This window comes from Doryrhamphus excisus, linkage group LG10, assembly GCF_037039965.1.
Source record: "Doryrhamphus excisus strain RoL-2023G ecotype Guam linkage group LG10, RoL_Dexc_Guam_v1.1, whole genome shotgun sequence".
In the NCBI taxonomy this organism is placed as follows: domain Eukaryota; kingdom Metazoa; phylum Chordata; class Actinopteri; order Syngnathiformes; family Syngnathidae; genus Doryrhamphus; species Doryrhamphus excisus.
This window is the reverse complement of record NC_136366.1, coordinates 4,668,371-4,681,803: the sequence shown is the minus strand read 5'-3', so window position 1 is coordinate 4,681,803 and position 13,433 is coordinate 4,668,371. Positions and strand designations below refer to the sequence as shown.

At 39.6% G+C, this 13,433-nt stretch overlaps 1 protein-coding gene across 2 annotated transcripts in view; it reads left to right on the top strand.

The window, feature by feature from the left end:
* The window catches only part of LOC131105801 (anthrax toxin receptor 1-like), a 35,641-nt gene extending 22,861 nt beyond the window's left edge, over positions 1-12,780 (top strand). Inside the window, exons 12-18 of one of the 2 annotated variants that reach the window (XM_058054183.2) lie at positions 109-187; positions 416-511; positions 1,893-1,931; positions 2,051-2,149; positions 2,219-2,383; positions 2,468-2,548; positions 11,961-12,780. In XM_058054183.2, coding sequence (XP_057910166.2) covers positions 109-187; positions 416-511; positions 1,893-1,931; positions 2,051-2,149; positions 2,219-2,383; positions 2,468-2,548; positions 11,961-12,260 — 859 coding nt within the window. In that variant the 3' untranslated portion in view covers positions 12,261-12,780. Of the gene's footprint in view, positions 1-108; positions 188-272; positions 328-415; positions 514-1,892; positions 1,932-2,050; positions 2,150-2,218; positions 2,384-2,467; positions 2,549-11,960 lie in introns of those variants that run through there. The other variant, XM_058054184.2, reaches the window with a different exon arrangement.
* The last annotated feature ends 653 nt before the right edge of the window (positions 12,781-13,433 follow it).

Here is a 13,433-nt window from a genome sequence, read left to right as displayed (position 1 = left end):
GAGAGTGCAAGTATGGACAGAGCACTTGGAGGAATGTGCAAGCTGCCTGTGGCAAGCGTGTAGCGTGTACACCAAATGGAAGTCACCAGGGTGTTGTGTTTTCCGCAGGGTGATCTACCTGCAAGTGAGCATGAACGAGGGCATCTCCTACATCAGCAGCTCAGTTCATATCACCACTACTGAATGTGTAAGTACATGATGTACAAAGTACACAACGACACACGTTTTTACACTTAACTTTTCCTTTCAAACTTCTTTTGGATTCTCTCCAGTCTTCTTTCTTCTCTTCTTTCTGACGTCTCCTCTGTTGTGTCATCAGAGGAGGCTGTGAGTACTTTTTGGTGAAAGTTGATCCATTTGACTTTCTGATTTTGATGTGATGTGAATTCATCATTCATCGTTTCTTGTGTTGCAGTTTGACGGCACCATTGTGCTTATTTCCCTGCTGGTGGTGTTCTTGCTCTTGGCCCTGCTGCTCCTGTGGTGGTTTTGGCCTCTCTGCTGCACAGTGGTAAGGTCGCACTTTTTTTCATAGGTTGGCTGTTCCTGCGACTTATACTCCAGAGCGACTTATAAATGAAGAAACTGTTTATGTTACATAAACACTGGACGCCTTTTCTGTTCATGTAGTTTTTAATTAATGTAGTTAATTTTCATGTAGCTGAATAAGCATTGTGTTAGCATATGACTTACGTATGACTTACGTATGTTTTTTCTACCTAATTATGCATTTTTGGCCTTGTGCGACTTATACTCCGGAATGACTTATGTATGTTTTTTTCTACCTAATTATGCATTTTTGGCCTTATACTCCGGAACGACTTACGTATGTTTTTTCTACCTAATTATGCATTTTTGGCCTTGTACGACTTATACTCCGGAATGACTTACGTATGTTTTTTTCTACCTAATTATGTTTTTTTCTACTTAATTATGCATTTGCAGTGCGACTTCTGTATGTTTTTTCTACCTAATTATGCATTTTTGGCCTTGTGCGACTTATGTATGTTTTTTTTCTACCTATTTATGCATTTTTGGCCTTGTGCGACTTATGTATGTTTTTTTCTACCTAATTATGCATTTTTGGCCTTATACTCCGGAACGACTTACGTATGTTTTTTCTACCTAATTATGCATTTTTGGCCTTGTACGACTTATACTCCGGAATGACTTACGTATGTTTTTTTCTACCTAATTATGTTTTTTTCTACCTAATTATGCATTTGCAGTGCGACTTCTGTATGTTTTTTCTACCTAATTATGCATTTTTGGCCTTGTGCGACTTATGTATGTTTTTTTTCTACCTATTTATGCATTTTTGGCCTTGTGCGACTTATGTATGTTTTTTTCTACCTAATTATGCATTTTTGGCCTTGTGCAACTTATACTCCGGAACGACTTATATATGTTTTTTCTACCTAATTATGCATTTTTGGCCTTATACTCCAGAATGACTTACGTATGTTTTTTTCTACCTAATTATGTATTTTTGGCCTTGTGCGACTTATGTACGTTTTTTTTCTACCTAATTATGCATTTTTGGCCTTGTGCGACTTATACTCCGGAACGACTTATGTATGTTTTTTTTCTACCTAATTATGCATTTTTGGCCTTGTGTCACTCATACTCCAGTGTGACTTATGTATGTTTTTTCTACGTAATTATGTATTTTTGGCCTTGTGCAAATTATACTCCGGAGGGACTTATGTATGTTTTTTTCTACCTAATTATGCATTTTTGGCTTTATGCGACTTACACTCCAGTGCGACTTATGTATGTTTTTTTCTACCTAATTATGCATTTTTGGCCTTGTGCGACTTATACTCCATAGTCCATGGAGTCTTATAGTCCAGAAAATTCAGTAATATGGGTTTTATTACCTAAACCCACAGGTGATCAAAGAACCTCCACCTCCACCTCCTCCAGAACCTGTGAGTCAAACATGAACCATGAATCAATATAAGAATCAATCACGAATCCATATATTTTAGAAAGAGCGAAGCTGTGACATTTGAAGCGTTGGTTAGTAACTGGGGCTTTCTTCTCTAAGGAATCTGATGATGAAGATGGGATGCCCAAGAAGAGGTGGCCCACAGTGGACGCTTCGTACTATGGAGGACGAGGAGTGGGTGGCATCAAGCGCATGGAGGTACACACACACACACACACACCTGTTATCTCAGCTTTCTGATGTTTTTCCTGATGTGTCTGCATTCAGGTACGCTGGGGGGAGAAGGGCTCGACCGAGGAGGGGGCTAAGCTGGACAAACCTAAGAATGCCGTCGTCACGATGCCAGAACAGGAATTTGAGCCCTACGAGCCTAAACCTCGCAAACCTACCCGCCGCCCCCCCCAGCAGAGGAGGTGGTACACTCCCATTAAGGTGAATCATCAATTGAAGCATGTTTGATTGTGAATTGACACACACTTCTAAGCGTGGATTGTGTGCGTTTGTGACCCTTACCAGGGGAAGCTCGATGCTCTGTGGGCTCTCTTTAGACGAGGCTACGACCAGGTATCACTCATGAGACCTCAGCCTGGAGATCAGGTGAGTTACTTCAGTGACCATGCAACAAAAACAACACGAGCACATCAGACACCAGGATTTTTCACTCGGTTCAAAATAGATGCAAATAAGAGCTGGAAATCTCATATTACAAATATACAACATAAGGTGGCAAGAAACATTGATCATCATAATATTCATCAATATTGAACAAAGCAAAATTTGTTCTCAATCAGAAATAACTCCACACTCTTTATTGCTCTCTTACTTATTGTGTGGAAATATGGGCTGATAACTATAAAAGCAATCTTCACTCGCTAAATGTACTGCAAAAAAAGGTCAGTAAGGATAATTCATAATGCCGCCTACAGAGAACATACTAACTCCTTATTTCTAAAATCACAAATACTTCAACTTGTTGATGTAGTTCATCTTCAAACAGCTAAAATAATGCATAAGGCTAAAAATAAATAAAATAAAACTAAATAAAAAAACTAGATAAAAATTAATAAAATAAATTAATAAATAAAATAAATTTGCTAAATACAAGGATGAAGAGTCTTGAACCAGTCATGATGTGCTATATATATCACTATATTGACTGTTATTATGGTACCTATTATGTTATTGTATGGTCATATCACCTTGTACTTCAGTACGGGACAAAAAAATAATAATAATAATAACAAATTTAAATAAAAAATAATTTTGAACCTTAAAAAAATTTGTAAAAAAATGTAAAAATTAAAACTTAAATTATATTAGAAAGGCAAGAAGTGAACAAAAAATAAAATTAAATGTAAAAAAAACTTAATTTATATTTGGAAAGCAGGAAGTGAACAAATGTAGCAGTTACTGATTTTAAAAGTACCAGGTGGAGGGGTAGGATTTAATAAGCTTTGCTTCTTCCTACTCCTTTTGGACATGCGGGAACTGTGAACTGATTATGTGATGCATTCAATTGCAATCTGATGCATGTTCAAATGAAATAAAACCATTACCATTACCATACGTAAGTATACTTTGATGCTGGTCTCAAAGCTGCATATAATATTGACAGTTACTATGGTACCCATTATGTCATTGTATGGTCATATCACCTTATACTTCGGTACAAGACGAAAAATTTAAAAATAATAATAATAATTAAAAAATATGTTTTTATAAAAAAAATGTAAAACCTTTAAAAATGTAAAAATTAAAACTTAAATTATGTTAGAAAGGCAGAAAGTGAACAAAAAATAAAATTAAAAAAACTTAATTTATATTAGGAAAGCAGGAAGTGAACAAATGTAACAGTTACTGATTGTAAAAGTACCAGATGGAGGGGTAGGATTTAATAAGCTTTGCTTCTTCCTACTCCTTTTGGACATGTGGAACTGTGAACTGATTATGGGATGCATTCAATTGTAATCTGATGCACGTTCAAATGAAATAAAACCATCACCATTACCAAATCCTACTCTATTCCCAAGATGCATCTGTCGGTCGCTTAAACAGTGACATCCTTGTGTGCCATTCAAGGGTGTAACAGGGCGAGAACTGTTTTCTAACCTTGGACTCTCATACAGCACCCCTATAACCCCTTAGGACATGTTTTCACCATCACGCTGGTTGCCATGGTGAAACATCTGCACTGTTGTCAATGGTGTCATTGTCACCCACCATAGGAAAATGTATCAATTTGTTCCCTGTGTGGCAGCATCGGAGTTTGGCGAGTAACAGTAAGTGTAGTCTATAAGAGAAGTCTCCATCCATGCATTCATCCTCAGCTTCTAACGTTTTCGCTTTTTCTTGAGATTCTAAGCCGCACAATAGACTTTTGTGAAGACGGAACTTTCTAGAGGCGCTTTGCAGAGATAGCCCACAATGAGCGGTACTGACTTCATGCCCCATTAACTGAGGAAAATGAAATACTCCTCATAGAAACAAAGGAGGAGGGAAGGGGCGAGGGCAGCGAGTGACACCAGAATTCCGCTGAATGGCTGCACAAATATGGCCGCACAAGTGTTACACCGCAGTGTTGTGTTTTAAATAGAAGACCATCCATCCATTCTTTGTCTATGCTGCCTATCCTCATTAGGGTTGCGTGGGAACACCCAAACGCCAAAATGACAACTTTCTGATTCCATGCTGATAAAAATAGATTCTAGTTAAATGAGTTGGAATTTTTCCATTGGACATTTGGACAAGTGGCGGGACAATACTTGTGATAAAAGCATACAGTGAAGAAAATAAGTATTTGAACACCCTGCTATTTTGCTATTTCTCCCACTTAGAAATCATGGAGGGGTCTGAAATTTTCATCGTAGGTGCATGTCCACTGTGAGAGAGATAAACTAAAAAGAAAAATCCAGAAATCACAATGCATGATTTTTTAACAATTTATTTGTGTGATACAGCTGCAAATAAGTATTTGAACACCTGAGAAAATGAATGTTAATATTTGGTACAGTAGCCTTTGTTTGCTATTACAGAGGTCAAACGTTTCCTGTAGTTTTTCACCAGGTTTGCACACACTGCAGGAGGGATCTTGGCCCACTCCTCCACACAGATCTTCTCTAGATCAGTCAGGTTTCTGGGCTGTCGCTGAGAAACACGGAGTTTGAGCTCCCTCCAAAGATTTTCGATTGGGTTCAGGTCTGGAGACTGGCTGGGCCATGCTAGAACCTTGATATGCTTCTTACGGAGCCACTCCTTGGTTTTCCTGGCTGTGTGCTTCGGGTCGTTGTCGTGTTGGAAGACCCAGCCACGACCCATCTTCAATGCTCTGACAGAGGGAAGGAGGTTGTTCCCCAAAATCTCACAATACACGGCCCCAGTCATCCTCTCTTTAATGCAGTGCACTCGTCCTGTCCCATGTGCAGAAAAACACCCCCAAAGCATGATGCTACCACCCCCATGCTTCACAGTAGGGATGGTGTTCTTCGGATTGTACTCTTCATTCTTCTTCCTCCAAACACGCTTATTGGAATTATGACCAAAAAGTTCTATTTTGGTCTCATCTGACCATAAAACTTTCTCCCATGACTCCTCTGTATCATCCAAATGGTCATATGCAAACTTAAGACGGGCCTTGACATGTGCTGGTTTAAGCAGGGGAACCTTTCGTGCCATGCATGATTTCACATCATGACATCTTAGTGTATTACCTACAGTAACCTTGGAAACGGTGGTCCCAGCTCTTTTCAGGTCATTGACCAAGTCCTGTCGTGTAGTTCTGGGCTGATTCCTCACCTTTCTTAGAATCATTGAGACCCCACGAGGTGATATCTTGCATGGGGCTCCACTCCGATTGAGATTGACCGTCATGTTTAGCTTCTTCCATTTTCTAATGATAGCTCCAACAGTGGACCTTTTTTCACCAAGCTGCTTGGTAATTGCTCCGTAGCCCTTTCCAGCCTTGTGGAGGTGTACAATTTTGTCTCTGGTGTCTTTGGACAGCTCTTTGGCCTTCGCCATGTTACAAGTTAAAGTCTTACTGATTGTATGGGGTGGACAGGTGTCTTTATGCAGCTAACGACCTCAAACAGGTGCATCTGATTCAGGATGATACATGGAGTGCAGGTGGACTTCTAATGGGCAGACTAACAGGTCTTTCAGGGTCAGAATTCTAGATGATACACAGGTGTTCAAATACTTATTTGCAGCTGTATCACACAAATAAATTGTTAAAAAATCATGCATTGTGATTTCTGGATTTTTCTTTTTAGTTTATCTCTCTCACAGTGGACATGCACCTACGATGAAATTTTCAGACCCCTCGATGATTTCTAAGTGGGAGAAATAGCAAAATAGCAGGGTGTTCAAATACTTATTTTCTTCACTGTAACTATAACTATATCAGCTTAAAGTTTAAAATCACACTTGCTGGTATAGTTCATCTTCAAACAGCTAAAATAATGCATAAGGCTAAAAATAACAAAAGTTCCCAAATTGATATCCCTTTACATAAAATTTGATAATTTCTAATTACGGACTGCACGGTGGTCGAGTGGTTAGCACGCAAACCTCACAGCTAGGAAACCAGGGTTCAATTCCACCTTTGGCCATCTCTGTGTGGAGTTTGCATGTGGGTTTTCTCCGGGTACTCCAGTTTCCTCCCACATTCCAAAAACATGCTAGGTTAATTGGCCACTCCAAATTGTCCATAGGTATGAATGTGAGTGTGAATGGTTGTTTGTCTATATGTGCCCTGTGATTGGTTGGCCACCAGTCCAGGGTGTACCCCGCCTCTCGCCCAAAAGACAGCTGGGATAGGCTCCAGCACCCCCCGCCACCCTTGTGAGGATAAGCGGTACAAAATGAATGAATGAATGAGTTCTCCTCCTATTTTGTGTGGAAGTGGTAACTTTTTGGCTTCTTATTTTGTCTTTCCCCACCCTCGGCTATCTCTGTGTGGAGTTTGCATGTTCTCCCCGTGCGTGTGTGGGTTTTCTCCGGGGACTCCGGTTTATTATTTTTATTTTGGGCCTGCACGGTGGTCAAGTGGTTAGCACGCAGACCTCACAGCTAGGAGACCCAAGTTCAATTCCACCCTCGGCCATCTCTGTGTGGAGTTTGCATGTTCTCCTGGTATTCCGGAGAATTTCCTCCCAAAAACATGCTAGGTTGTGAACATGCTAGAGTGTGAATGATTGTGCCCTGTGATTGGCTGCCCACCAGTCCAGGGTGTACCCCGCCTCTCGCCCTAAAGACAGCTGGGATAGGCTCCAGCACCCCTGTGAGCCTCGTGAGGAAAAGCGGTAGAAAATGAATGAATGAATTTCTAATTACCGTTGTAGTTGCAGTTTGCCACAAAGAGAGTTCCCCTACTTATTATAGATAAAAACTTATTTCCATCTGAGAGTAAATGTGATTAATTTGAGTTAACTACTCACCAAAAATGCGATTAATTGCGATCAAATCTTTTAATCGATTGACAGCTCTAGAAAATACCTTAGTCCCCCCTTTGCATAACTTGCGCTTTCATTGCTAATTGCAACTTATATAGAATTCAAGGCAGCGACCATCATTACCATTGCGTGCCAATGTCATTACCCAATGCCGATATGAATGAAAAGCACAGCAGAGCTCCAAAGATGTAGCGAGGCTGTCCTGTTTTCTTCATGCATGACTTTTACCTCGCCGCAACGGCCATCAGCGTGCGGCCACTTTCTGCCACACACTCGTCTTTGCATTCTTTGCACTGCGCTGTGTGTGTGTGTGTGTGTGTGTGTCCATGCTTGTCACTGCAAGTTGTGTGTCATCGGTCCCCAGTGAGCATCACACAAACAGATGGGCAGTTTAAAGGCCAAGAGCCATATTGTGACACAAGAGATTCCCTTTCCTTTGTCCCCACAGCTGATGATGGCACCATGCTCCGTCATCCAGCACGCCGGAGACCAGAGGGCGCCCGCCAGTGTAGATGCTGCCAACAGGCGCTACATGCTGCCCCCCCCCCTCTCGCTGTCAGTCGCCCAATCACTTCGCTTCAGAGGCTCGCTTTGGCCTAATTTCATCTAACACATTTTCTCACTCACCTCTTACAGCGTTTAGGGCCTGACTTGAAGTGTCTGCCACACGTCCTAAAAACATCCACCCATTGTCTATCTTGCTTAGCCCGTTCAGGGACTTTGGACTCATCACCAGTCAATCACACGGCCTGTCTAATTCCTGAACCTCCGTGTTACACAATGACACTTGACAAAGCGTTTCTTTAGTTTTATTTTCACCCTGGTTTTCGTAGGATTCAGTTTCTGAGTGAATTTGTTCCCAAAATATGACTTACTGCACAAAGAATCCAGCGCCTAAACCAGGGGTCAGCAACCCATGGCTCCAGAGCCGCATGTGGCTCTTCAACCTCTTTGTTGTAATGGTAATGGTAATGGTTTTATTTCATTTGAACATGCATCAGATTACAATTGAATGCATCACATAGTCAGTTCCCAGTTCCACATGTCCAAAAGGAGTAGGAAGAAGCAAAGCTTATTAAATCCTACCCCTCCATCTGGTACTTTTACAATCAGTAACTGTTACATTTGTTCACTTCCTGCTTTCCTAATATAGTTTATTTATTATTATTATTTTTTGATTATTATTTTTATTTATTGTACAATGGTAATGGTAATGGTTTTATTTCATTTGAACATGCATCAGATTACAATTGAATGCATCACATAATCAGTTCACAGTTCCACATGTCCAAAAGGAGTAGGAAGAAGCAAAGCTTATTAAATCCTAGCCCTCCATCTGGTACTTTTACAATCAGTAATTGTTACATTTGTTCACTTCCTGCTTTCCTAATATAGTTTATTTTTATTTTTATTTTTATTTTTATTTTTATTTTTATTTTTATTTTTATTTTTATTTTTATTTTTATTTTTATTTTTATTTTTATTTTTATTTTTATTTTTATTTTTATTTTTATTTTTATTTTTATTTTTATTTTTATTTTTATTTTTATTTTTATTTTTATTTTTATTTTTTGTATAATGGTAATGGTTTTATTTCATTTGAACATGCATCAGATTACAATTGAATGCATCACATAATCAGTTCACAGTTCCACATGTCCAAAAGGAGTAGGAAGAAGCAAAGCACATTTAGTGCTCTGTCTTACAGTCTCCTTTCCAACCACCTTGGCCCGTTTATTCATGAGCCAAAGGTTCCATTCCGGCCATATGTTCTGGTGGAGGCATGCTCACACACACACACACACACACACACACACACCCTGACTCATATTCATGAGCTTGTGTTCTCATTGTGTCCATATGCTCTCGCTGGTGTTGTGCTGCTGCTCTGCTGCTCACAAACTGGCTTTTTTTCTCCACAGCCTGGTGATCAGACCCAAAGCAGTCTCGCCCCCCCACCCCCCAGACCCCCAGACCTCTCTCCTCTGTGACCCCAATCAATTACACAGCCCTCACATACATGAGTTCAGACAATGGCGCCCCTCAAGCCACAAAGCTACTGCTGCTGTGGCCCTCTAAATGGCCCCTGTGTGACTTTAGGGCCTCTCTGCTTAATAAGGTGTTATAATCAGACCACCAAGGACACACACACACACACACACAGAGAAGATACACACACTCTTCATCTCTCAACACAACAAGAGCGAGCAAAGCCATCAATGAGAACAATAAGAGAAGCGTCCCACTTGTAAATTATGTTTAGCAGCCTCTGTTAACTATTGTCGTTGCTAGCACAAAAAAAACACTTTCTGTTTGGTTTGACACCAAACAGAAAGCAATAGATGAGGAGGAAGATGAGGAGGATGAGGAGGAGGAGGAAGGGGAAGACTGCATAAGTGTGCATGCAAACATCCCAGCTATTATTGGTGCAGGTGGGCAGCCAAGACAGGCTAGCCTCTCTGCCGGCAAACACTCAGGCCTCTGTCAGCAACAGGACTTGCTGGCGACCATCTTTTAGCTTCTTTTAGCCTCCTATAGCTTCTTATAGCCTCTTTTATCCTCTTTTAGCTTCTTATAGCCTCTTTTATCCTCTTTTAGCTTCTTATAGCCTCTTTTATCCTCTTTTAGCTTCTTATAGCTTATTTTAGCCTCTTTTAGCTTCTTTTAGCCTCTTATAGCTTCTTATAGCTTCTTTTAGCCTGTTTTAGCTTCTATAGCCTCTTGTATCCTCTTTTAGCTGCTTATAGCTTCTTATAGCCTCTTTTATCCTCTTTTAGCTTCTTATAGCTTCTTTTAGCCTCTTTTATCCTCTTTTAGCTTCTTATAGCCTCTTTTATCCTCTTTTAGCTTCTTATAGCTTCTTTTAGCCTCTTTTATCCTCTTTTAGCTTCTTATAGCCTCTTTTATCCTCTTTTAGCTTCTTATAGCCTCTTTTATCCTCTTTTAGCTTCTTATAGCTTCTTTTAGCCTCTTTTAGCTTATTTTAGCCTCTTATAGCTTCTTATAGCTTCTTTTAGCCTGTTTTAGCTTCTTATAGCCTCTTTTATTCTCTTTTAGCTGCTTATAGCTTCTTATAGCCTCTTTTATCCTCTTTTAGCTTCTTATAGCTTCTTATAGCCTCTTTTATCCTCTTTTAGCTTCTTATAGCCTCTTTTATCCTCTTTTAGCTTCTTATAGCCTCTTTTATCCTATTTTAGCTTCTTATAGCCTTTTTTATCCTCTTTTAGCTTCTTATAGCTTCTTTTAGCCTCTTTTGTCCTCCTTTTGCTTCTTATAGCTTCTTATAGCCTCTTTTAGCTTCTTATAGCTTCTTTTAGCGTTGTTTAGCTTCTTTTGGCCTCTTTTAGCTTCTTTTAGCCTCCTTTAGATTTTTATAGCCTCTTTTAGCTTCTTATAGCTTCTTTTAGCCTCTTTTGTCCTCTTTTTGCTTCTTATAGCTTCTTTTAGCCTCTTTTAGCTTCTTTTAGCCTCTTATAGCTTCTTATAGCCTCTTTTAGCTTCTTATAGCTTCTTTTAGCGTTGTTTAGCTTCTTTTGGCCTTTTTTAGCTTTTTTTAGCTTCTTTTAGATTTTTATAGCCTCTTTTAGCTTCTTATAGCTTCTTTTAGCCTCTTATAGCGTCTTATAGCCTCTTTTAGCATTGTTTAGCTTCTTTTGGCCTCTTTTAGCTTCTTTTAGCCTCTTTTAGCTTCTTATAGCTTCTTTTAGCCTCTTATAGCTTCTTATAGCCTCTTTTAGCTTCTTATAGCTTCTTTTAGCGTTGTTTAGCTTCTTTTGGCCTCTTTTAGCTTCTTTTAGCCTCTTTTAGCTTCTTATAGCTTCTTTTAGCCTCTTTTGTCCTCCTTTTGCGTCTTATAGCTTCTTTTAGCCTCTTTTAGCTTCTTTTAGCCTCTTATAGCTTCTTATAGCCTCTTTTAGCTTCTTATAGCTTCTTTTAGTGTTGTTTAGCTTCTTTTGGCCTCTTTTAGCTTCTTTTAGCCTCTTTTAGCTTTTTTTAGTCTCTTTTAGCATCTTTTAGCTTCTCATAGCCTCTTTTAGCTTCTTATAGCTTCTTTTAGTCTCGTTTAGTCTCTTTTAGCTTCTTTTAGCCTCTTATAGCATCTTTTAGCTTATTTTAGCCTCTTTTAGACTCTTTTAGGTTCGTTTAGCTTCTTTTAACTTTGTTAAGCTTATTTTAGCCTCTTTTAGCTTCTCTTAGCCTCTTTTGACCTCTTTTAGCTTCTTCTAGCTTCTTTTAGCCCATTTCAGCCTCTTTTAGCTTCTTATAGCCTCTTTTAGCCTCTTTTAGCTTTTTTTAGTGTCTTTTAGTCTCTTTTAGCTTCTTTTAGCCTCTTTTAAACTCTTTTAGCTTCTTTTAGCGTCTTTTAACTTCGTTTAGCCTCTTTTAGCTTCGCTTAGCCTCTTTTAACTTCTTTTAGCTTCGTTTTGGCCTCTTTTAGCTTATTTTTGCCTCTTTTAGCAGTCAAATAAAAAGGTGTTATGATTGTCATAGATTGACCCTGGAACAGACGAATTAATATTGCATTATTTCCCAAATCGTATTGTGTTTTTTTTTCACAGGGTCGCTGCATCCAATTCCACAGAATCAAAGACGGCGATTCCCCCCCAAACAACCGCCCTCCCCACCACCACTTCCCGCCTTCCCCTTCGTCGCCGCTGCCTCCCGTGCCCGCCGCTGAGCAGCGACCTTTGGTCTCAAACTCTGTTCCCCGTATGAAGCCTCCATCCAGAGGTCCTCGCACTACGCCTCCATCACGCATGCTCCCGAACGCAGCGAGACCCCCGCCCGGGCCGCCTCCTTCTCGGGCACCGCCGGGGCCACCGGGACCCCCGCCCTCGAGACCCCCACCCACTCTCTGATGGGACGCTTTGGGCTCTGTTGCTGGACAGCAAAAATATTTAGCCTCAATTTGTCAATTAAAAAGAAACAGGAAGTGCAGATATTTGAAGGTGTTTCGCTTTAGAGATGGGGGCCGGGGGTCAGGGGTGGAGCATGGATGAGCAAAGCATGTGGTAAAAGCTTCCAGGGGATGTTTTGAAAGTCAACCACCCCAAATTTAATTGCTGCAATTTAGTCCTTTTGTCTTTAACTTCTCGTTGCAACTGCAGGGCAGTTTCTCCAGGCTTTATTTATTTGGTGACATTACATCATCATCACTTTTAAAGGGGAAGGTCTTTTTGTTTTCTACCGGCAAACCCTAAAAAACTCACATCTATTTTCAATGCAAACGCTGCCTTGTACTTTTACTTTCTTGCCTGTACTTCATTTACTGACTGAAATGATACTTTGTATTATTTCTGGATTAACAACTTGTCTCTTTAATAAACTTCATTTGGTTTTTTTAAGTGTTGATACGGCCATGTTTTTGCATAAATCTGATAATTTAATGACACATTAATTAAACAAATTAGATTTCAGGACACAAATAATCCATCATTTATACCTTCATTATATTCATGTTATTTGTATAAGTCATATTGTTTGATAAATTATTTCAAAAATATTTGATTTAGGAGAATTGGACGCAAAAAAAAAATTTTTTTTGTCTTTTTAATTTTTAAACATTAACGCAGGAATATTTTTATTTTGCAAGTACTACAATTTCTGTTACGTCAACTTTCATTTGTACTCCAAACAATATCAAACTGGACATCATCTCAAATGTCAAACATTTTTGCAGCAGATTCCTAAAAATAACCACACATTTTTTTTGGGGGGGGGTTGCCAACACATGCTTTAAAATACAGCGATCCCGCCACAAAGCATATACTGTATAGTTCCTTAAAAACAGCAGACCTGCAGACCTCTTGTCCCATAGAGGATCTTTGACAATCATGGTTTTTAATATATACCATGATTGTACTGATCTGGCCCACTTGGAAGTAGATTTTTCTCCATTGAAGACCCCGATATATAGTATTCTACACTGATCACAATGTGCCAATAACTATAGCCACTGCAGGAAGTAGTGTACGGAACAGGAAGTAGAAAATTAACTCTGCCAATGGTAACATGTGAGAGTCTGGAGGTGA